This window comes from Chiloscyllium plagiosum, chromosome 7, assembly GCF_004010195.1.
Source record: "Chiloscyllium plagiosum isolate BGI_BamShark_2017 chromosome 7, ASM401019v2, whole genome shotgun sequence".
NCBI lineage: Eukaryota > Metazoa > Chordata > Chondrichthyes > Orectolobiformes > Hemiscylliidae > Chiloscyllium > Chiloscyllium plagiosum.
Window position 1 is genome coordinate 7,824,110 of NC_057716.1, and position 25,311 is coordinate 7,849,420.

A 25,311-nucleotide genomic window follows, 5' to 3' on the forward strand; every position below is an offset into this window, starting at 1 on the left:
GTCCACACTACACCGTGGCATTGGCTATCCATAACAACACATGATAGAACAGAACCATCCACCCCAACCAGTTCTTGGCTTGAAGAGACGTGTTTTTTATGTAATTTTACAAACTGCAAAATCAATCAGCTCTCCATTTATCATCAATTCGATGGTATTTTCCAACTTTGAATCCTATGAATTAACGAATAACTATTCACAGGCATGAGACCTCTGGGTGCCCAACATGGGAATTGGGCGTTCACTTTGTCAGTTTTTAAAATTGTCTCGAGTCATACCGTTTGAAATAATGACACATGGAGCACTTCTGTCACAAGATAAATCGGCAACTTGAATGCATAAAACATTTCTTATCCTGAGGAAAGAATCTTTAGCAAAGCTCATGGACTTTTGAAAATACACTTCGCATTGATGTGAACCATGTTGAACTTCAGAAGTTTGCCAGATAGACATGATGCTATTCTAGTGAAATGATGCATATCCATGTGAGCAAATTTACCTTTTTATGGGAGATCTTCCTTCAGTTGATGAAAGGATTGCCAAATGCTTGTTCACAAATAGGCCAAGCAAGCATTTCACTTTTCACAGTGTGCCATTATTTCAGATCTCAATTGCAAATATTAGCCAGAAGCAACCCGACATTAAATAATTTTAATTGAGAAAGAGGTAGAGCCCAGCGTATAAGTCAAGGCCAATGGGAAAAGCCCTTTGAGCTTCAGATCAACATTTAGAAAATAAAGTGCAGCCAATTCCATCAGGACTTTGCCCCACTTCTTAGGTCCACCTGTTTATTGGCTCAGGTGGGAGTGGGTAAGCCCACGTCGATCTATAGCAACATTATCAAGGTATTGCCAGACAAATCCCAGGTAACTCTCAGAATTCCACCCTTCATTTTGGCAAGTATCGATAACCAAATTCAGGGGGGATGAATTAACTTAATCTAAAATGACTGCATTCACAGTAAGAACAGGGGCCAATTGGTTCTGAGTCAGCTCTTTACTAAAGAAATGTATAACTAATTCAACATTCAATCTCTCCCCTTAACCGTGTATCTTATTCAGCTTCAAATATGCATGCAATCTTCCCTTAAATAAACTTCAAACCTTTGCCTCAACAGTTCCCTGTGGCAATTTCTTTCATGTGGTACCAAACTTTGTTTGGAGAAACTTCTCTTAAACCCTCTCCCCACTGACATCCAAAACTGAGGGAGATACCCTTCGCTTTTCAATTTCTAAGCCATAATCTCTATTAAATTTCTTCTGCTTGAACAGACATAGGAGTCCTATCATTTGTCTTTCTTCATGATTATAGTGTCCTAACTAGGCACCATCCTGGTGAATCGATGCTGAACGCTATCTATTGGTGGAATCTTCCCAACTGGAATGCTCAGGGACGACAGGAAGACGGAAAGATAATCGGATGAGTAGTCTGCAGGGAGATCCTCCACCACTTTCCCACTTTGTCAGGAATCCTGAGCAACAAAGCCTTCCTCCACCAATTGTGATCCATGGATTGTCAATTAAACACTTAAAGACCTTTTCGCACCACTGCTATGATTAGCTCTTTTCCCAGCAAGTTAGCAAACTGCATCCTGGATCTGCCTCAATCTGGGACACAGGTGGAATAACTAGGAGCCATGACCCTCAGTATTTAGACTTCCCCCACCCCCCAAACAGCAACCACCACCACCCAAAATAAAATTCCTCTCAAGCCTACTGTTCCTGGATTTCTGGTTTACAAAGACACCAGCAGCAGCAACCTCTGGGACAGTGCGGTGACTCCACAGTGTCTCTGCCTCTGATTATTAAGCAGCTTCAAGTGGGAGTAGACATCACTATCCCAGGGAGTGACCCTGGCAGAAAGCCCAATTGATGACCACTTACATGCCTGATTGGTACATTATCCGAGTGGTTTTGTAGTTGACACTGCTGATGGATATTCCACTTGATTTTACCCCTACCACCCCACCCAGATAAAAAAGCAGAAGACTCCACTCAATAGCTTTAATGTCCTTCCCAAAATTAACTGCACTCAATATTCAAACTGTGGCCTAATCAACTTTTTACCTTCTATCTAGTTATAAAACGTTGAATTCTGTTAACCATTACATGCTTAGTTTATCTGAATTTGCATTTCCAGGAATTATACATATAAGCATTTAGGTCTCTCTGTTCATCCACTCACTTTGGTATCTTATTGAGTAAATCTCATGTTCCTTTTCTTTTTACTCTCAAATGGTACTCCCTCACATTAAATTATATCTTGTTAGGCTACTTCTCCCGTAAATCTTTTCCGGTTCACTCATTGTTTCTCCAACATCTGACTATTATTTTCTAGCCAATTTTGAGATTAACAAACAAATACAGAGAATGCTGGCAAAACTTAGCAGATCTGGCAACATCCCTGTAGAGAGAAACAGTTAACGTTTCAAGTCTGACATGACTCTCATTCAGAACTTCAGAATCGAAACATTCACATTGTTTACTCCATGCCTCATATGATGTGAAAGGGAAATATTACATACTAATTATGAAATACTGGATGAACGGTCCTATTCTTATATTGTAATACCATAGAATTGATAGACCAATGGGACGTTCACACTGAGCAACAATGTTTGTGGGCAACTTGTTGGACCATACTACCAGGTTTTATAAAAGCAATGCAGTACAAATGCTGGAAATGTAACAAACACAGAGAATGCTAGAGAAATTCAGCAGGTCTAGCAGCATCTGTGGAGAGAGCAACTGAGTTAACTCTTCTGAAAAAGGGTCGAGTGTGTGGTGCTAGAAAACACAGCAGGTCAGGCAGCATCCAAGGAACAGGAGAATCGACATTTCAAGCATAAACTCTTCATCAGGAATGAGTGGGTGGCCAAAGGGACTGAGAGATAAATGGGAGGGGGCACTGGGTTGAGGGTAGCTAAGAAGGCGATAGGTAGATGAAGGTGGGGGTGAATGTGATAAGTCGGGGAGGAGGGTGCCAATGCAGAAGATGAGGCGTTCTTCCTCCAGGCGTCAGGTGGAAGGGTTTGGCAGTGAAGGAGGTCTAGGACCTGCATGTCCTAGGCGAAGTGGGAATGGGGAGTTAAAGGGTCCAGCCACCGGGTGGTAGGATTGTTTTGTGTAGGCATCCCAGAGATGTTCTCTGAAGCATTCTGCAAGTAGGTGTCCTGTCTTCCCAATGTAGAGGAGACCACATTGGGAGCAATGGATGCAAGTAAATCTACTTGGGAGCAATGGATACAAGTGGGGAGACAGGACACCTACTTGCGGAACACTTCAGAGAACATCTCCGGGACCCTCGCACAAAACAACTCCACCGTCCCGTGGCTGAACAACTTAGCTCCCCCTCCCACTCTGCCAAGGACATGCAAGCCCTGGGCCTCCTCGACCACCAAACCCTTACCACCTGATGCCTGGAGGAAGAACACTCATCTTCCACCTTGGGGCCCTCCAACTGCACAAGATCAATGTGTATCTCACCAGTTTCCTCATTTCCCCTCCTCCCACCTATCCCAGATCCAACCTTCCAACTTAGCACTGCCCTCTTGACCTGTCCTACCTGTCCGTCTTCCTTCCCACCTACCCATTCCATCCTCCCCTCTGACTTATCACCATCACCCCTACTTTCATCTAACTATTGCATTCTCAGCTACCTTCCCCCCAGCCCCACCCCCCATTCCCATTTATCTCTCAGCCCTCTTGGGCCACTCTCTCAATCCCGATGAAGAGTTTATGCTCGAGACGTCGATCCTCCTGCTCCATGGGCGCTGCCTGACCTGCTGTGCTTTTCCAGCACCACACTCTCGACTCTGATCTCTAGCATCTGCAGTCAGCATTTTCTCCTCTTCTGAAGAAGGGTCATACCGGTATCGAAACATTAACTTGCTGAGTTTCACCAACATTCTCTATGCCTGGTTACCTGTCCATTTAAAATGGATGATATACAATCACGCACTGCTGTTCTGAAATTGACTGATTGCAATCCTCTCCATTACAAAGATCATCTCTTCCACCTCTTCACTATCTCTGCCACTGCTATCTACTGCTGCAATCCTCATCCAGGCCTTTTCCACCCTCAGGACTCACCTTTCTTACATCCAACCTCCACCTTCGGAAAAGTTCAATTTCTCCAAGACTCTGCCAGCTTTTCCCATACCTGCATGATATTATATCTACCAATCACCCAATCCCTTGCTGATCCATACTATTTCCAAGTCCAGCAACATCTCAACTTTTAACATCTAATTCTTATATTTAAATCCCTTTATCATCCAGCAGAGTTGGGAAGTTCAGAATTGAGTGAACATGAAGACCAAATGGAATTTGGAAAGCTAGAGGGCAGCATCATATACTCACGCGGTCAAATCATAGACAGATACCTCAAATTTGGCTTAGTCCTCATGTTGCTGTGCTGGTTCACAGAGAGGTGCTTCCAGATTCCTACAGTCATACTATGCGTAAGTCTACCTCATTGATCACTTGTTTATTGTACAACTACTCATGTTCTTCATGTGAGTTCATAAATGATAGTAAATATATATACATATTATACAGGTGTGCAGAAGGTACTGTGGTAGTATCCTTACCTCTGAGTCCAAGTCCCACCTGCTCCAGAGTTGTGTGCTAACATGCCTGAGCAGGCTAATTAGAAAATATCTATAGTCATGCACGCATCTGTCAGTTCTCTAGACACATTGTCCAGGCAATTAAGTTTGAGCATCATTGTTACTGGGACTGGTTTGTTGAAAATGCTGCAGAAATACATGGCTCCTGGAACAGAAATGATAAGCTTCGGTTGCCTAGCAGAATAACCCAAAGACGCACTTCAAGAAGGCAGCATAGTATTAGCTCAAGAGTGATACCTCCATATTAAAGCATCCTGAGTTTGTAAGGAACAGGAGTAGGCCAGGCAGTCCCCACCAGCCTATTCCACCATTCAATATAGAAAAACTGATTGTGGCTTTACTTCACTTTCTGCCACGTCCCCTACATCACTCACGTCTTTTGCCAATCAAAAATCTAACTCATCCTCAAAGAGCAGCAGTTGTGGAAGCAAGGTCATTGGGGACATTTAAGAGACTACTGGACATGCATATGGTCACAGAAAGTTGAGGGTGCATACTTGAGGATCAGTGGTCGGCACAACATCGTGGGCTGATGGGCCTGTTCTGTGCTGTACTGCTCTATGTTCTATGTTCTATCTATGTACAATGACCCAGACTCCAGTGTTCTTTGTGGAAGAAAATTCCAAAGGCTAATGTTTTAATTTATCCATTCATGGGATGTAGTTTCATGAATCAATAATGGTGCCAATCAAGCAAGCTACTTTGTCCTGCAAGTGTCAAGTTCTTTGAATAACATCGGAGCTGCACTCATCCAGGCAAGTGGGGAGTATTCCATCACACTCCTGACTTATGTCTTGTAGATGATGGACAAGCTTTGGTGAGTTAGAAAATGAGTTACTCGCTGCAGATTTCCTAGCCTCTGACCTGCTCTAGTAGCCGTTGTACAGCTAGTTCAATGGTCAATGGTGATGCCCAGGATGTTCACAGCAGGAGATTCAGTAATGGTGATATCATTGAATGCCAGGGGATAGAGGTTAGATCCTGTCTCGTTGGATAAATCGAAGAAGTTGGAATTGTTCTCCTTGGAGAGAAAACTGGGAGAAGATCAGAAGATATAGGTTTGCAAAATCATGAGCATATTGTTCAGAGTAGACAGACACTCGTGAAAAAAAAAACAAGAATGAAAGGGCGTGGATTTAAAGTGAAGTGCAAAAGAAGCAAGGGTGATGTGGTTTCACACAGTGAGTAGTTAGCATATGGAAGGCACTGCTTGGAAGTGCGGTAGAGGCATGTTCAATTGAGGCATTGAATGATTATGTGAATAGAAACGGTGTGTCATGGTGTGAGGAGATTGGCACTTGGTCATGAAGCTCATTTGAAGAGGCAGTGCAGGCATTATGGACTAGATAGCCTCCTTTTGCACCATAACAACTGTGATGATCACTCGCTGGCACTTGTGTGGCATGAATGCTACTTGCCTTTTGTCAGCTCAAAATGATCCCCAGGATGTTCCCGCTGGGTGAGGAATTTGATCCACATCTCCTTCTTAGAGGAGAGAACCCTTAACTTTAAACCTGTGAAACCTAGTTTTAGATTCTCCCAGGAATGGGATCATCCTCTCATTACCTATCATGTCAAGTCTCTCAGAATATTACATGTTTCAATAATATCCTGATGCTAACTAAAACCAGGCTTAATATCCACCTGTAAGATTATGGAGAAAATGCCCATCAGCAAATCACTCTTTATAATAAACAAAACCAGAAATTGCTGGAAAAGCTCATCAGGTCTGGTAGCATCTGTGGAGAGAAAGCAGAATTAATAGTTCAGGTCCAGTGCATTTCTGAGGAAGGGTTACTGGACCCTAAGTGTTAACTCTGCTTTCTCCTCACAGATGCTGCCAGACTTCCAGCAGATTTCTGAATTTTGTTACTGATTTCCAGTTTCTGCAGTCCTTCGGTTTTCTGTTTGCTCTTTATATTAACGTACCAACTCTAGTTTTTTAACACAGTGTGTTACTATGATTTGGAGGGCACTGCCTAAAATGCTGGTGGAAGCCAATTCAGTAACAACTACCAAAGGGAATTGGATATAGAGTTGAAAAAAATAATAATTTGCTTGCTATGAGAAAAAGCAATGTTGTGGAGTAATTGGATAGCTCTTTCAAAGGGTTGCTGTAGACATGAAGGACAACACAATCTACTTCTGTGATTTAATTCTAATATATAATTTGTTTGGACATAGTCTTCTGATGAATTATTGGGCATTTTCACTCCTCCCAACTATTCTGTCTGTCAGTTGTTGTCAATCCCTGAAACGTTGACCTCTATTTTTGCTGTGCAGTACCTTGTTCTATAAACAGCAAAGACACCACTTCAACTTAAGACTGTGGCTTCACAGGGACATTTATTGGACTAAATACTACCCGCCTTATCCCTCATTACAGAACACAGTGTTCTACCACCAGTAGGCATGTTGATCACATCCAGACATGTTTTCATTCTCAAATTAATGTTGAGAAAAGTTACAATTCACTGTACTGAGCTGAGACCTGACAGAAGCTGTATTTATCCACCATACAATTACTAAAATATTAAATATTCTAGCTTCTAAATTAAGTCTGATTTTAGTGTTTGCATAATGATGAGTCATGTGTTTGTCACTTCACCTCCAGCAGCAGAACAATCCTCTTTCTGTGATGTAATATTAGTATAAAACGAAACATAATTTTGCCACAACACAAGGTTTAAAAGGCTCCAATAGCAAACAAACGAAAGGAAGCTTGTTTCCATAACAACTTGAATGTAAGACACCTTTTTAAACCTGTCTCAGAAGTTGGACAAGAAGTCAGGTTTCCTAATGAAATAATGCCCCTGTCAACCATTCCATTCACAACAATCAAGTTGGGGAGGGTTGCAATTTTTAGACCGATTTATCTGTCAGGAAACAGACAGGATCAAGTGCAAAGCTGGTTTTACATCTCTCCTAGTTCTTTCTCCAAGTAAGTCAATGGACAGTAACATTGGATGAGTGTGAAACCTGTGATCCTCCCAAACCTGTGGGTATTCTGCCATGAATTGGATTGACACGGGAGGGAAACAAGCATGCAAGGTTACAGAGGTAGCAAATGGATGGAAGTGACTGGATTCCTTAGTGGAGGTGGTTTTACATTAATGTGAAAACATAGGGAGGACGTTTCCAGGCTTTTGTTGTCTCTCATTTTATAATTGCACTGATTGAGGTTATCTGCCTTTTCAACCTCTCGTCTTGCCTCAGGTTGGGTGACACTCATGTTAAAGCACCAGCAGTTGTCTCGCTCTAATGACAGAGTAGCTGTATGGTCCAGTGCTTGTCAACATTGATTTAAAGTAGGTCAATTGTGTTTAATTCCAGTAATGCAGGTGTAACCATTTCCTTCACAGTTTGCATCCTGGTTCCTGGAAAGGAATAGGTGATGGCAAAGGTAACATCTTTACCTTGCCCAAATTCAAATCCAAACACTTGTATCCTATTTCCTTAGCATCATTCAGTTAGTAAGTGAGCTGGTGCTTTTCTCTATTCCTAACTAGTACTATCCCCAGTCAAGAAGTGTTTAATGCTGACACAAGGGGTGCCGAGGAGGGGAACAATTATCAACTTATTGCTGCAGCATAAAGGACCAAGGTTATAGGTCATGTTAGAAACCACATAGGTTACTTTTCTATTGACAACAATGGGCATGCAAATCAGATGGTTACTGTAATGGGTTTCAACACCATCAGCTAAACTAGGTTTCCAAGATGGTAAGATGTCTCATTTTCCAGAAGTAACTCTCCTCATTTTTGCGTGACATTCACCAACAAAACTGGCATATTCCACTGCATTGGCACATTGCCATTCATTTCCCAGCAAGAGCAAGAACAAGTCCACATGGAATTCAGACACCCATCTCCACTATGTAAAGACTTCCTTATACACCTTTCCTGCCATTAATGTTACTCCTAATGACTCCAAAAATGCCATGACTACAGTTTTGAAGTGACTCTCATTTTTAATGTTTAAAAATAAAAGGCCTTCATTGTCTGGAATTGCCACAATCTGACCAAGAATTGGAAAATAGGAAGTGAACTGCTTGTTTTCCCAAACAATTTGTGACAACAAGGAATTATTTTATTGTATATCAATTCATAGCGCCATAAGAGAAAGAAGAAACTGTTGTATCATATGGACTTTAGTGAATTAAATAGAATCACATAGAATTTACAGCGCAGCTACAGACTATTACATACAAACATTCTGTCCCAATGTTTATGCTCACGTGACTTTCCTCGCACTCGATTTAATTAATTTCATTTATCAACTTAGTCTTTGATCAATTTATGTCCAGACTGGTGAAACTCAACCCTAGGTGTCCCCATTTCCACAGATTGAAGTTAACAGCCAAAACTGCTAAAGCTCAATGCAGTTAAGGGCCCAAACGATTTTTCATACAATATCCAAACCAACACATAGAGCACACAATTTTGGCTCCTTGTTCTGACTCATAAACTTTGAGGAGGAAGTGAGGTCTACAGATGCTGGAGATCAAAGTTGAAACTTTATTGCTGGAACAGCACAGCAGGTCAGGCAGCATCCAGGGAACAGGAGATTCAACGTTTCGGGCACAGGCCCTTCTTCAGGAACTTTGATCCTTGTAAAGTGCAGGCTTTGTTCATTGTGTGACTACACAGGGTTTTTAAATCTAAATTTCAAGGACTATTTTCAAGACTTTAATGTATTCCCGTAAGTAAAACCAACTATTTGACCGAACATGGTAAAAACAGAGACATGGTCAAAGTATTTCTGCAACTCATGAATGGAATAAGATTGGCTTGTTAGAAAGATGGACATGACTTCACCATTTCTCAATTGTCACTGGGCATAGTTACTTTACCGATTCCTCCCTAACATGTCGACAGCAATCCCCAAAACTGTGAAGCTAGAGTCCCAATGTGGTATTTATTTGTTTTCTAACCACATAGTCTGCAGTCCTGCCCCTGCAGGAGAGGGTGCATCGATTTGTTTTCCTGTTGGGGTAAACCAGTGCCATTTTTATTGACTAACTAAAATAGGTACCTCTTGCAGTCCAAGTAATTACTTCACATTTTTTTTCACGTTACCATTTGTAATTTCCAATGCTGATGACATGTAATTAGCTGATTCAAAGGTGAATCATATTTGGCAGGTGAGACTGCATTCCATTCTCCTTCTGCACAGCAGCATGATTGAAGAGAAAGCTGATTTCCATGGGACAATCAAGAACTAGGAGCCACTGTTTAAAAATGAGAGGTCAAACATTTAACAGTTGCCCAAAATCAGGTCACCCAAAGATATGGGGAATTTATTTTTCTCTCAGGGGGTAGTGAGTCTTTCGAATTCCCTTCCTGAAAGGTGGTGGAAGCAGAATCCTTGAATATTTTTAAGGTGGAGAGCTATTCTTGTTAAACAGGGGCCAGAAGGGTAGCGGGGTAGGAGAGGATAATTTGAGATTACAATCAGATCAGCCGTAATCTTATTGGATGGCTGAAGGGCTGAATGACCTATGTCTTTTCTACATTCCGCCTTTTTTCTCTGATGTCCTTGCAGAGCAGAACTGGAGAAATCAGAAGTGAACGCATCCACCCAGCATCAGCACACTAATCAGCAAGCACGGACTCTTGAATTAGTGCACTGCCATTTAGAGGGAATGGCACTCCTGCTCCTTATTTGTATCTACCTATGTATGCATTGGATACTGAGGTAAATCACAAAGCCAAAACTGGTTTCTGTTTCTGAGTACACACTGCTCCACAATAGTGTGACTAAGTATGGAGAGCAAACAAAATTCAGTCTTGCCTTGCATTGTGCAATCTACTGAAGTGCCACAAGGCTGAAGTGTTCGTAAGTTTGCATAAGCATGACTGTACACACAGATGAATTAGTGACTGTGGCCCTGCTGATGTCATCGGAAAACCAAATGCTTCCATAAAAGAGTTAAGTCCATAGCAGACAATGATACACAGCCACAGTTTGCACAGTCAGACTGAAGACCCTGAGGAGTGGGCAAGGTGTGGATGCCATGACAGGCAGTCAGCATCACTTAGGTGAGTGGATAATGGGAGGACAGGGGAAGAAGCCGATTGGTGATTAATGTTAGATTTTTCTACAATTCTAATTGTAATTAGCATTTATGACAGGTCAGCTCAGCCAAGTGGAGTGTACATCCAGTGGTATGTGTAAAGTCACAATGTGATCCAGCTGTACACATCTGCAGGAAGTGTCATCAGCTGCAAAAGCTTGATCTCTAGGTTTTGGAACTTGAGCATCAGCTCGAGTCAGATATACATCAGTGAGGCAGAGTCCGACATGCATAGCACACTTTGCGAGATAGTCAAACCTCAGGTTAGACACACACAGGCAATGAGGAACAGGAAACTACCAGCCAATCTAAGAGGGCTAGGCAGATAGTATAGGAGTCTCCTGATTTTATTGCGCTTGATAATTGGTTTTCCATCCTGGATACTCGTGAGGGTGATTGTTTCTCAGGAGCATGCAGCAAGAACCAAGTCAGTGGCACTCCAGGTGACTGCTCTCTATGGGGGGGGAAATGAAAGAAGATCGGAAGAGCAGTTGGGATAGGGGATCAGACAGACCATTCTGTGACTGTCAATGTGACGCAAGGGGGATTCCTTTCCTCCCTGGTACTCGGGTGAAGCATGTTACAAAACAGCTGCAGGACATCCTTCAAGGGAAGGGTGAACATCCAGAGGTCATGACCCACACAGGTACATGTGACATTGGTCAGAATGGGAATGAGATCCTGAAAGTAAATTTCAGGGAGTTGTGTAGGAGACTGAAAGGCAGGGCTTCCAAATCAGTTGTCTCAGGATTACTGTCAGCTCCATGTGCTACTCAGCATAGAATTAGAAGAACTGAGGAATTGAAAGCTGAAAAGTGTTTAATATGTTGAACGAGGCAGCAAAAAGCTTTCAGAGACTTAAAATGATTTTATTGTAAATCTATAATTTAGCATAAACTCTACATCACAAAGGGGCAGTGTAACAACAGCAAACGTGAGGGAAGGGTAGGGGGAGAGGAAGGAGACTAAATCAAAATAAAGTTGGAGGGGAAGGAAGGCATTCAACCCCCACATCACCTACCTCTCTCTAATTTCTTCAAGAATGTTGGTGAACACTTCATGTTCCATTTCCAAGGACACCCAGCCACAAATGTAGCCATGGAAGATGGGAAGGCTGTGGGAAACAATGAACCCTCTGCGGCCCACTGTCTGAATCTGTTGATGGCAACCTTGGTCCAGCACAGGGGCAGACCCAGAGAGCCCTGTTGTTTATTATAAACTTTTTAATCAACAAGTTCAGAGATGTTATAACACACCTCTGGAACATTTGAGACTTGAACCCAGGACTCTTGGTCTAGAGGTAGGGATACTATCACTGCACCACAAGCATGCTTCAGCCTTGCCCTTAAACACAAAGTCCAATGCACATCACTTGCTCTCACTTGGGATCTGTTCTGATTGACCCTTACAAGGATCTGCAATTCTAACACTGACTGACGGCAGAAGTGAATATCAGATTTTAAAGGCTTTGGGACCTATTCGAGGGATTCTGGGACTGAGATACAATATTCTTGCAGAGCCAGAATACTAAATTGGCAAAAAACTAAATTGGGGAAAACTAAATTGGCAAAAATATCGCAATCTGAGAACAAACGTAGAGTGGGGAACTGGATTCAGAAACTCAATAACTCCAAAAGACAGAGAAAGGGGAACTTGGAAAAGGATAGCACAGACAAGTGGCAGCATTAAAAAGTACATATGGAAAAATAACAAGTACAGTAGACAAAGCCAATAGACTGAGGGCATAGATAGACACATGGCAGCATGATATCATTATTATAATGGAAGGATGGCAGCTCAATACTCTGAAAATCGAGTTTTCAGCTAGGATAGAGGAAGGGATTATAAAGTGGGAGTGTACGGACCTGTTCAGAGACATTGCTACACATCTCTGGAACAGGTGGGATTTGAACCAGGACCTCCTGGCTGAAAGGCATGGGCACCACCAAAGCCTCCTCACTAGGCTGTATCATTATTGATTAATCATCAATTATAGCTGTAAGGAAGCATGCTATACTAAATTAACCATTTAGTTGAGGTCAGAAACAAACTGGGGGCAGCCATGCTACGAAGTGTGTGTTAGAGACCCACAAATAGTTGGCTAGATTACAGGAGCAAAAACAGGGACAAATCTCTGAACAGAGAAATAATATTTGGGGTTTCAACCATTCAAATATCAGTTCAGATACAAAATGTGTGAACTGCTTTCAAGAGACCTTTTTAAGCCAGTGTGTAAGAAGCCCAATGGCAGAAGGTGCAATTTTAGATTTAATCATAAGGAGTGAAGCTGGTCAGATGGATGTAGTAGCAGTGGGTTCCCAGTTTGGAGATAGTAATCCTAACTACCAGATTCAGCATCATTATGAAAATGGATAGAACTGAAATAAAAGTTTCAAATTGAAGGAAGACAAATTTTACAAAGTGAGAGATGATCTGGCCAAAGTGGACTAGTTACAGCTACTTGAATAAAAGTAGTGGCAAATCAATAGGAGACATTCAGAAGTGAGGTTCTGGCATTGGCACTGTGTAGACATGACCCAACAACAAAAAGGCTGGCAATACTAAATCCAAACTCCTCCCTCCCCTGCTGATATAGAAGTAAAGAAGGTAAAATGAAGCAGAAAGACAGAACTTATGACAAACTCAAAAAAAGCAAAAATTGGATACACAAAAAAATTGACAAGTCAAATTAAACAATACCCAAAGATGTTTTATCAGTACATTAAAAGTAAAAGGATGACTTTTAAAAAATGATTGCACCTATTAGATGTATGTGGTAACTTGCACTTGGTACAGAAGATGGGAAGCAGGGTTCAAAATGAATAAACCTGATAACTGCAGATGCTGAAGATCTAAAACAAAAATAAGAAATTGCTGGAGAAACTCAGCAGTGGAAAAATTTCTTCAGAAGGGTCACCGGACTTGAGAAGTTAACTCTGCTTTCTCTCCACAGATGCTGCCAGACCTGCTGTGTTTCTCTAGCAATTTCTGTTCAAAATTAATATTTCATGCCTTCGCATAGGAGAAGAATAGTGTAGAGATTCCAGTTAAAGAGGAGGTGTGTGAAATATTCAATAAAATAAGTAAAATGATAAGAGAAGCAACTGGGGAGACTGATCTCATTGGAAGATGGATAAATCATCAGGGCTGGATGAAGTCTATGCGAAGCTGTTAAAGGAAGCCAGGTAGGGAAAGAGATGTTCTGAGGTTCATTTCTCAACCCTCACTAGATACAATCAAGGTACCAGAGGATTGGAGGTGTGTAAATGTTACATCATTATTCAAAAAGGGAGCGAGGGATATTCCAAATAATTATAGGTTCATTGATCTGACCTCAGTGGTGGGCAAATTCCTGAAATCAATATGAGTGATAGCATTTTCTATTACTTGTAAAGGTATGAATTAATCATGGATAGTACAAATTGCTGTTAAAGGAATGCCATGTCTTACGAATTTAACAGAATTTTTTTGACTAATTAACAAGGAGGATTGATGAGGATAGTGCGGTGAATGGTAGATATTGTCTCCCTGGATTTTAGTAAGACATTTAACAAAGTCCAAAATGGCAGATTGTTAAGAAAGATTAAAGCTCATGGGATGCAAGGGAATGTGATGACTTGGATCCAAAGTTGTCTCAGTGACAGGAAACAGAGGGTGATGGCCAGGAAGTTTTGGCAAATACAAAGTATTTTCCAGTGGTGTTTCACAGGTATTACGTCCCTTGCTGAATGTAACATATATTAATGATTTAGACCCACATGTGGGAAGCCTAATTGGGAAGTTTGCAATCAACACATAAATCAACTGAGTAATTGATAGTGAAGAGGATGGCTGTCAACTGCAATGATAGTGCTATTTGTTTAAAATTATTATTTAACGGGTACATTTTTAATTGACAAATATTTGTAGAATCATGCATTTCAGTGAAGGAGTGTAAGGGAGAAAATGAATGGTTAGAATGTGAAACATGCAATGGCATGGATGAAATGAGACAAATATGATGGATATATTTAAATAGATGCTAGGTAAGTACATAAGGGAGAAAGGAACAATAAGAAATGATTATATGGTTAGGTAACATAGATGTAGTCTCTTTCAGAGCATAACAACTGACACCAATCAGTTTAGAATGACAAAATTGTTATTGCAGTCGGTGATCTGTTATTGTGCTGTACGTTCTCTATAGCTTGCTGTGATTCTGCACTTTGGGTCACAGATCGAATGGGACAGCACTTCAGCCAACCTCTCCTTATCTACCTTTATCTTGACCAAATGTCCTGGATTGGTGCACACTCCAAATGCATTGCTTGCTCCTGATGGCTGCATGCCATGAAAAGGAAGATTGCCAATGTTGCAGGACAGCTCAGTGATGCCAGTGTGGGGATACGATTACATCATCAAAAGAGATTGCGAGGGACAGTAGCATTTTGAGGATCAGAATCAAGGCTTAAATAATGGCCTTTACCAAGGCTGAGGCATTGAGCAGCTAAATGTTAGGGGCCATCTTGTAGGTGAGGGGTCAACAATAAGTTGTTCTTCACTCTAGTAGATAGAGCGAACATCCCAAGAATATTTGCAAACCAGGAAATGGAAGGGTGAAATTTCAGGGAATTACAATCACGAGGGGAGCAGTACTGAGTTAACTGTGGATTAGTCAGCGGGCTGACAAGTCCCAGGTCCTGATGCATTGATTTTAATTTTCCAAAATCCTTTAGATTTGGAAAGGTTCCATTAGAATGGATAAGAACAAACCCAAGTCCTTTATTCAGAAAAGGAAGGAGATGGAAGGCAAGAAACTGCACACAAGTTAGCTTCACATCTGTCACAGGGAAGTTGTTACTGGCTATTATTAAAGATGCTATAGCAGGACACTTCAAAAAATTCAAGGTAAACAGACAGGGTCAGCATAGTTTAATGAACCTTTTTGAATTCTTGAGGAAGTACCACTTGCTGGGGGTAACAGGGGTAAATGTACTGTACTTGGACTTCCAAAAGACATTCAATAGAGGGTAACATTTTAGTGTTAATAGGAGATTGTCTTGCTAACAACAAACAGATTAGGCATAACTTGTTTTTTTTTCTGGCTGGCAGGGTGCAATGGTGCAAAGGACACAAAATAGCTACAAATACAGATAAGGCAAGTGAATGTACTGTGTACAGTATTAGTCTCCTTATTTAGATAAAGTTGTAAATGTATTGGAAGCAGTTCAGATGAAGGTTTTGTGAGGAACAGTTGTATGAGCTAGGCTTCTATCTGCTGGAGCTTAGCAGGGTAGGAGGTGACTTGAATGAAACATGTAAGATATTGAGGTATCTTGCCAGGGTGGATGTAGAAAAGACATTTCCAGTTTTGGAAGAATCTAGTACTAGAGGTCGTTGTTTAAAATAATGGTTGACCCACATAAAATAAAGACTAGGGAGATTTGTTTTCTCACAGCAGATTGTACATCTTTGGAACTCTATACCTCAAAGTGAGGGGAAAGCATGGTCTCTGAATATTTTACAACACAGTGATAGATAGGCTCTTGATAAACAGTTTTCAGGGGTGGACAGGAATGGGGGGTAATCAAATCAGCCATGATCCTATTAAATGACAAAGCAACCTCAAGAAGCCCTATGGTCTTCTTCTGTCCTGATTTGTATGTTTGTACATTAAGGCCCTCTCACACCACCAGGGAAAGTTGAGGCTTTCATCAACATTCCCCAAAGTGTCACACTGTCCTCTGATTGGCAGCCTAGGAAGCAGCAGTATGTGAGGCAGACAGAAAAGAAACTCCCTCCCCAGTGTGAATATACTTTTGAAAGCAATTAAAACTCCTCATCACGCAAACACCATAGAGTCATAGAGATGTACAGCATGGAAACAGACCCTTCCGTCCAACCTGTCCATGCCGACCAGATATCTCAACCCAATCTAGTCCCACCTGCCAGCACTCGACCCATGTCCCTCCAAACCCTTCCTATTCATATACCCATCCAAATGCCTCTTAAATGTTGCAATTGTACCAACCTCCACAATTTCTTCTGACAGCTCATTCCATACACGTACCACCCTCTGCGTGAAAAAATTGCCCCGTAGGTCTCTTTTATATCTTTCGCCTCTCACCCTAAACCTATGCCCTCTAGTTCTGGACTCCCTGACTCCAGGGAAAAGACTTTGTCTATTTACCCTATTCATGCCCCTCATAATTTTGTAAATCTCTATAAGGTCACCCCTCAGCCTCTGACGCTCCAGGGAAAACAGCCCCAGCCTGTTTAGCCTCTCCCTATAGCTCAAATCCTCCAACCCTGGCAACATCCTTGTAAATCTTTTCTAAACCATTTCAAGTTTCACAACATCTTTCCGATAGGAAGGAGACCAGAATTGCATGCAATATTCCAACAGTGACCTAACCAATGTCCTGTACAGCCGCAACATGACCTCCCAACTCCTGTACTCAATACTCTGACCAATAAATGAAAGCATATTTCCAAACCCAGGTTTATCTACAAGTTGTGGAAGAATCTAGTACTAGAGGTCGTTGTTTAAAATAATGGTTGACCCACAAGCATGTTGATATATAGTTAAATCAAGTATTTACAAAAGAAGAGACCTTACAGATTTCAACACTTTAACTGCAACCAGGCTTTAAGTAAATGAATCTTAAAACAAGACAACGGCTAGACATAATCTCAAAGTTCGTTCAAAAAAAAATTCTTAAAACCTTCATTTTAGCACCTATTTGTTAAAAATAAATATTCAGGGTGATATACAAGGTGAAGATGCATCACTAGATAATCGCATATCTAAAAAGTAGTTGCATTTCAATATCTTCTTTACTGTCGAAAAATGTTTCAAAGTGGTTTGTACAGGTAAGATTTGTTTTAAAATACCAAACCAAACAATGATATATTAGCAGGGGTGTCAAAAAGTAAATCAAAGAAATCATTTTAAGGAGTGTCATTAAATGAGGAGGGAGGCAAAGAGTTTTCACACATAAAATTACTGCCCATGAGACCGAGACAATGGAGGGTGCAGCCACAGACGCTGGGATCTTGATATGGGGGCTGTGCAAGAGGCTATCAGCAGAGAATTGCTGATTTCTGGAGGGTTATTGGAAGAGATTAAGGTGGACAACACCACAAAGAGATGTAAACAGGAGAGTGAAAACTTGAAGTTTGAGATGTTGGGGAACCAGGCACTAATACAGGTCAGCAAGGATAAAGTAAATGAATGATAGGAACTTCATGTTGAATAAGATATAAGCAACAGAGTTTTAGATGAGTTCACAATATTAAAATAATCAAGTTTGAAGGTCACAAAGAGATGATGGTTTCCACTGCAAATAAGCTGAGGTAGATGCAGACAACTTTGTGAGAAAGAGAATGTAACGTTCTGGGTTGAGCAGACTGCTGAGATTGTAAACAGGCTGACTCAGCCTGACACAGTCGTCAAAATGTTGGGCTACAGTTAGTGATAAGGATACACAGCTGAGAGCAGAAGCAGAAGGTGAGGATTTTGATCTTCACAATCAATGATGCATGTCAATCATGTGAGAGCACCAGCTGGGTGCTCTAGGACTGGGTTCTGCCTGCCCTCTCATTCAGCACAACTCACACTTAATAAAGTACAGAGGTGGATATGTCTTGGAGCTTGTCTCTGACCTTAGAGACCTACCCACTGGAAGTATATATTGGGAATTTAAGCATGTGCTGTTCACACTTCTCCAAACAGTAATCAACACTTGGGAAAACGTGAAGTACACACCCGAGTGTTTGACCTGCTGCTAGCCAGAAAGGGTGTCCCTATTCTGCAACACAAAGTTGGAAAATTACCGCATGATATAAGATCCAGTGGTTGATTTAATCAAGCTGGTTCAGGGTGACATCAGTCTCACAAGGCTAATATATAATCTGGAAGGTATCAAAATTTCAAACTGACTAAATCTTACAAAATTCAAACTTGTTCTCTTATATTCTTTATTCCAACTCTTGGTTACATATATTTTGTGTTTTCAACCCATTTGCAGAGAAACTAGTGTAACTGGAATGGGGCCCTGAGTCAGCCAAGGAATCTAAATGGATGCAAATACAATAACAAGTTCCTGCTAAAGGAGACACACCAAACTCTCAGCCCAATGCACTACAGATAACTGCTCCATGCTGGCTGTTCCCAATACCAGCAAAGTCAGGAACTGAGTTAGGACCAGACAATCCTAGTGGGTCAGATGCCTCAAGGAGATGCAGTCCCCAGACCAAATATGTACAGGAGCTCCCCTTCCAGTCAAAATCCTTCACTCTCCAGGGTGAGCAATATTCTTTCCCACGATTTTCAAAAAGCAAATGACCTTTCAATATGTAGGATGGAATGGGGCTGGAAATGGATGGGTTCTTCTGGAACCCAGATTTATTAGTAGATCTCTTTCACTAGCATCAGGGCCTCAGATCTCGGTTAGGCACGTCCAGGCAAAAGGTCCAGCATCTCCCCGAAAAGATCTGCTAGTGTACAGGACTGCCGAGAATCCTATGGTAGTTGTAAAATCTCTTCAGGTCCTCAGTTACCAAATACTTGGTACTATTGTGGGTATTTTTGTTTTTGCTATCTCATCTACTCATGCAAATTATTATGAATGGCACAATTGTGTCTCCACCAGTATTAAAAAGCACAAATTGCACATGAAATGACCACACCACACAATCCATCTCACTTTAAAGACTCAAAGTGGAGGAACAAGACATGAATTTCTGTGATCCCATTCCAATGTATTGAAATGATCTGTAAATGCTAAACCCTTACACTAATGGTGATTAAGCTTGGTAAGAATGAATTGAAAAATTCAACTTTTAGTCAAATGATTTAAAAAATGCATGAAGTAATACAATACATCTTTAGATGTGTTTTGACTATTGATATTAACACTGACTTCCCACTGCTGTTAAATCTGTGCTGCATACCGTGCTGTTTTTAAGTCCTCAAATGATTCCAAAGCTCAGTTTTTTTTACTCCTGTGTTGAGTTCTAAACCTCCATTCAGATTTCATTCACACTAAGTCTTTAGACCACAACACTGCCACTACAGTTCAAGGGCAATGTGAAGATGGTGGAATAGAATGACGACTGCAAATAATTTAACCTGCCCAGCAGGACCATTAAATTTAGGATTCTCAGAAAGTCCTCTCAAACTATTGTCAAAAACATGATTCACTCTATGGTTGCAGACAATTCATAGTACCTTCCTGTACATTGCATGCACCACCATTAAAACAAACTGCTTAATTTCACAAGTTTTGGCAAGTTATAATGCCTGAGTGAAATGTCATGATATCTTGCTGTTCGTGATACTGCACATTTATTTCCCAAGCAAAAAGTATAAAATTAGGAACTCTTCCACTTAAAATTACTAACAGATGATTTCTGATGCCATGAGACATAATAGTATTGTAACGATTACAATTGCCGTGTCATCCCCAAACCACTTGAGGTCCTATTGATATGAGTTCTGTGGGATGTTACCACTGTGAGGTTACATTTCACAGAAATAGTGACCAAGCTCTCATTGTTGAGACATCGCAATGAAAACCGACTGTCCAACCCTTCAACTCTACAGCAAGTTTCTGACTCTGGATTAAATGGCAATTTCTCTCTCTCTCTCTCTCTCTCCAAATCGGAACACAAATAGGGAAAACTATTTCCTACCTTGAGCCTGTGCTGCAGAACTGTGGGAATATCCAAGGGATAAAAGGGCTGTCTCGATGAGCTGATTAAACAGCACGTCTTTACGGATCAGCACAAACTCGGCATGCTCTTCTTTGCCTTCGCATTCCACAGGATTGTCCGACTGCTCGACCACACAAAACACTGGCAGGGTTGATCCTGAATGAGGAGGTGGTGGTGGTGGTGGGGTGGGGGGCAAGAAAAATCCAAATAATACACGAAGTTTTGTTTCGAAAACAGTCAGACTTGATCAGAGCCCAGCCCCTGGTAATGCTGTTTGACAGCACCGAGATTTTACTCGTTGACTTGTTTATTCATGCTCTCTGTACATCACTGGGTTTGGTAAACAGACCAGGTTTCGAAACTCGAAAAGACTGTCTCTATTGTTTACCACAGCACTACCGGCACCGTCCTTTCCCCAGCCCGTGGAAACTTCGAAAAGTCACTGGGGGAGATTGCCTGAAATACTTTTTTTTCGTTCTTGTACCCCCAAAAGTGAAACTGTTTTAATTCCCTCTGCCACTGTGCCAGCAAGCACATTCGGTGCACGCGGACTGAATATGGAAAACAAAATCCTCTAGCAAACAGAAAACCGCGAGGTTCCGCTGCAAACAAAATAAATCACATTGCACTTCCCAGAAATTTAAGCCAGAGGAATTATTTTTTCTACTGTGAAGTGATCAGGGTGTTTCCTCGTTTTAAAAGAAACAGTTGCAAAACGTTCTCACCCAGTTTAACGTTATTCCTGGATTTTTTTTAACCCAACGTTTTTTTTCCAGCAAAGGAATTTGGCAGGGGGTTTAAGGGTAGGCTTTGGCTTGCAGTATTATTGATTTTACCGATCCGTACAGGAAACTGAGTCAAGACGTTAAGTTTTTCATAGGCTGACCTTTTCTGGCAGTATCCTTAACCTATATTCACACAGCTCTCTGACAGTGTCCGACTCATTAACCTACAGGCTCACAATCTTTCAAGGTTGCCCACTGCTCAGAAAACAGTGTATTTTTTAAAAATCACAAAATATACAAAAACGAAAGGCGAGATGAATTTAACGGTAACTGTATTTCTCTGTACGTCTGATCGTTAAGGATTGGTCAATCTTCTGTAAGTACTAATTCAGTTAAGATGTCAGTTACTAAAACTCACAGGCAAATCAAAGCAGAGGCGAAAGGTGATCTTAGTCAGGTCAGTTCATCTGCTCCTGGTCACGCTCCGTTTGTGGAGTGTGCTCCATTCAATCATTGAGTGGGTTTATAGTTTCCATTAAATAAATGTTTTATCCTGAGCAAATAAATTTACAAAGAAGTGTTCAATATCTCCATTCCATAAATTACAACCTTCGCTGAGATACAAAATACAACCAGATCCCTTGGTCGTGGGGTGATTGTGTTGGAAAGGGATGCACTTCAATACAGCAAAAGACCTTTTTTCGTTCTTTGATATCTGAGCATTCTCTTTTTTTCCATCTGAATGAGAGTGGGGAAGGTGCAGCAACTGTTGCCGACTGAAAGGTAATAAATGCCTTCTACCCACGGGACCCACAGGAAACATAAACTTGTATTTAAAGCTCACTTCACTGTAGTCTGACAGTATACAAACTTTACGTTTGATTACAAAACCTTAGCAATTTACTAATCCGCCAGCCTTGTTGGTTTACCATTATCTTACACACTGTGCCAGATCAGAGTCTGGTTTGACCTATGTAGGTGTCACCATACGTTTGCAACAAATGGGCTTCGATTACAGACTCTCAGTTTTACATGCACTTTGTTCCTCGTGAATATTTATTGCCGATTTTGCAAGTGCTCATTTTTAATATCCATAACATTTTACAACGCAAAACATGTCCTCTCAGAAAGTACAAGGACAATCCATTTCGCCGAGGCCCAACTCAGGGAACAGTCAATATTTTCACTCCGAGTGTCTCAGCTCAAACTTCTTAATAATGCAGTCACCAGACACAACAGGTTCTTTTATCCGGTAGCCCACAGTAATTTATACACCTAGTTTTCGCCAAGTCTGATAGTTAAATTGTCACTTGGAATGTAACTTTCTTTCCTGTAATCACTTTGATTCTTTAAGAGACAAGCATATGAAGGTTATTTCCTATTTCTTTTAATTTGAGTAATGTTAAGAGCAACAGGATTGTAATCTTTTCGTTGCTCTAGTAAGCTATGATCTGAACCTATCATTACTGTGGGATCAAATCAACATCTCACTTGTTCAGACATCTGACAGGGACTACAGTTAACCTCAGAAAGCCACCCAGCAGGGCAGACATCTGAATATCCTGGATTATCAAGGATATATTGAAATATAAAGGAACTGTTAACAAATAAACGCCCTAATAACAACTCGTGCAAACGGGAGATTTAGTAATTTCCTTGATCACATTCACAATGTGACGCACGCAGGAATAATACTTTCGGCAGTTTCTAAGTCCAGACGGTGCTCTTGGCGAGGTTACAGTAACAACCTGGCGTCTTGGTGCTACAACGTTTTGAGTTTTGCGTTCAGATGGCATCAAGTATTCAGTGATCAGCACTTGCAGAAGTAATATTCATGATCTGGTTTTGCAGAGCAACTTCGTAATTCAAATGACTGCTTTTTAGTAAAATCTACTTGTCGACTTCTAAATATCGGGGGTGAAATGCCTGCGGATCTCCCCGTCTGCTATTAGAAAAACAGCAAACCGATTCCACCTGATAAATAATGTTCGCGCAGACATTCACCAGTACATCCGATATGCAAGGATAGTAGGACTCTCTGGTGAATAGTAACGGGAAGGATGGAGGGGTGGAGTGGGTCTGCGCCGTTTCTAGCGCACAACTCAACTGCTGGCGTTCACACAGAACTGTAAGGTGTGCAAAATAGGTGATTGTACGCGACAAATGGGCCGAAGGGTCTGTTTCAATGCTAATTATTTCTATGACTCTCATGTGTGTTTTGAAGGATATTGACGGAAGACCAAGTGAACAAGTTGTGGCGACAAGTTCTTAACATCCAATACCTGGATGGTGTAAACTTCACTCACTGTCCCGAACTGACCGGGGTGGGCGAGTGGCCTGGCAACACTATCGCAGCGCAATGCAGCCTCTGTCCTGCGTTTGTACTGCTCCCTGAGGACAAATCCAGGACTCGGGACGTTTCTCCAAGTTCGGCAGGCACGGTGCTGTACGTTTACTTTGCAAACACCGCAGCCACCACCACCAGCTTCCCCCCCCCCCCCCCCCCCCCGCCCTCCCTGTCCCACTGTTAACAAAACTGGAGTGCGTTCCCATCTGCTGCTGCGTGAGCGCGTTATGAACCAATCCCCTCGGCTGAGGGCTTGTCTCCTCCAAAAAGAAAGCTGAGGGAGGCGGAACAAGACAGCTCGGAGCTGGGCAGCTGTGTCGGTGGAAAGCGGTCATCTGGCTAGGAGCCTGGGATAGGGATCAGGCGGCCGGCCCTTGGCAGAGCCTGGCTTTTTCTGCCAAGGGGCAGAGGGGTGTGTGTGGTGGTGGGGGGGGGGGGGGGGGTGATAGGTACTCCTCATGCTGGGCAGGGCATCAATGAGCTGGAAATCTGCCGAGCTCCTTCCTGTAATCCTACACCAAGCACACGGAAAGTTTAATCTACATGAACCCTGACTCCCTCTGTCTGTGTGTGTGGGACCCGCGCTGTCATTTCGCCGCATCCTACCTCCCAGCGCCTTGACCGGGGAACCGTTGGATCGCCCCCTGCCTCCGTCTGTCGGGCTCCCGTTCGGCTCCAGCCTGGCCTTCTTACCGGGAGGTGCACCTTGACCCTCGGGGCTGTTGTTCTTCCGTTCCGGACTGTCCCGGGGGTAGGGACGGGGACTCACGCTTCTCATTTCCATTCTCCGCCAGCCGCTTGTTGTGGGAGCTCCCGCATACAGGTCACCGTGCAGAGTGCATAGACCTAGAGAGAGAGAGAGAGAGAGAGTCGGTAGAGCAAGAGCATGTGTCAAGTTTGTTATGACAGCGCCCGACCTCTTACTGGTGTCTCCCCGGATGCATCGCGTCCGTTCACACACCCCCACACACTCACACCACCCCCACACACACACCCCCACACACTCACACCACCCCCACACACACCCTCACACACACACCCTCCACACACTCACACCACCCCCACACACACACCCTCACACACACACATACACAGATAGACAGACAGACACAGACACTCCTACACACACACACTCCTACAGACATCCACTCACTCCTAAAGACCGATACACTCACGCAGACCCTCTCTCATACACAAGCTCTCTCTCATACACTCACACAAACTCTCCCACACTCACATGCACACACACAGCCTCTCACAGACTTATACCCCATTACACTCACACACATACACACTCTCTCTCAAAAACACACACACATAAGTTTGTGAAGTGAATTTGTATTTTGCAGAGCTACATTATTTTGCTCAAAAACTGCATGAATCCATGTAAGATTCTGTAAATCCATTTTTTAGATTAGAATCAGTCTTACCATTGTGGCACATACATTCTCACACAGGGCACCTCACCCCTTCAATACATTTCATATGGAATCCTGGAGGAATGTTGATGAATTATCTGTGTGTCTTAGAAATCCTTGCCTTCTTGCCAAAATGACACCAGTTGTTAAAGTTCACTTGAGAATATAACTTTAAAAAAGTTTTGTGATTCACATGTGGAAGAACTAAAACCAGCATGCTCATTCTAAAAGATGAAAGACTAAACAAACAATCCAGGTCTTTTCCAATATATAATTTCAGTTACATCACACTGTAAACTATTGCTATAAATTCTGTGTCTTACAATCTTATACTCCACAACCATCTGATGAAGGAGCGGAGCTCTGAAAGCTAGTGCTTCCAAATAAACCTGTTGGACTATAACCTGGTGTTGTGTGAT

General features: G+C 42.0%; 1 protein-coding gene across 17 annotated transcripts in view; it reads right to left on the reverse strand.

Moving 5' to 3' along the window:
* The window catches only part of satb2 (SATB homeobox 2), a 173,467-nt gene that overhangs the window by 138,564 nt on the left and 9,592 nt on the right, over nt 1-25,311 (reverse strand). For 16 of the 17 annotated variants that reach the window (XM_043692953.1, XM_043692952.1, XM_043692951.1 and 13 more), the window contains 2 exons: nt 24,081-24,320; nt 20,382-20,558 (listed from right to left, as the gene is read on the reverse strand). In XM_043692953.1, the coding sequence (XP_043548888.1) occupies nt 20,382-20,558; nt 24,081-24,258 (355 nt within the window). In that variant the 5' untranslated portion in view covers nt 24,259-24,320. The remainder of the gene's footprint in view (nt 1-20,381; nt 20,559-24,080; nt 24,321-25,311) is intronic. The other variant, XM_043692941.1, reaches the window with a different exon arrangement.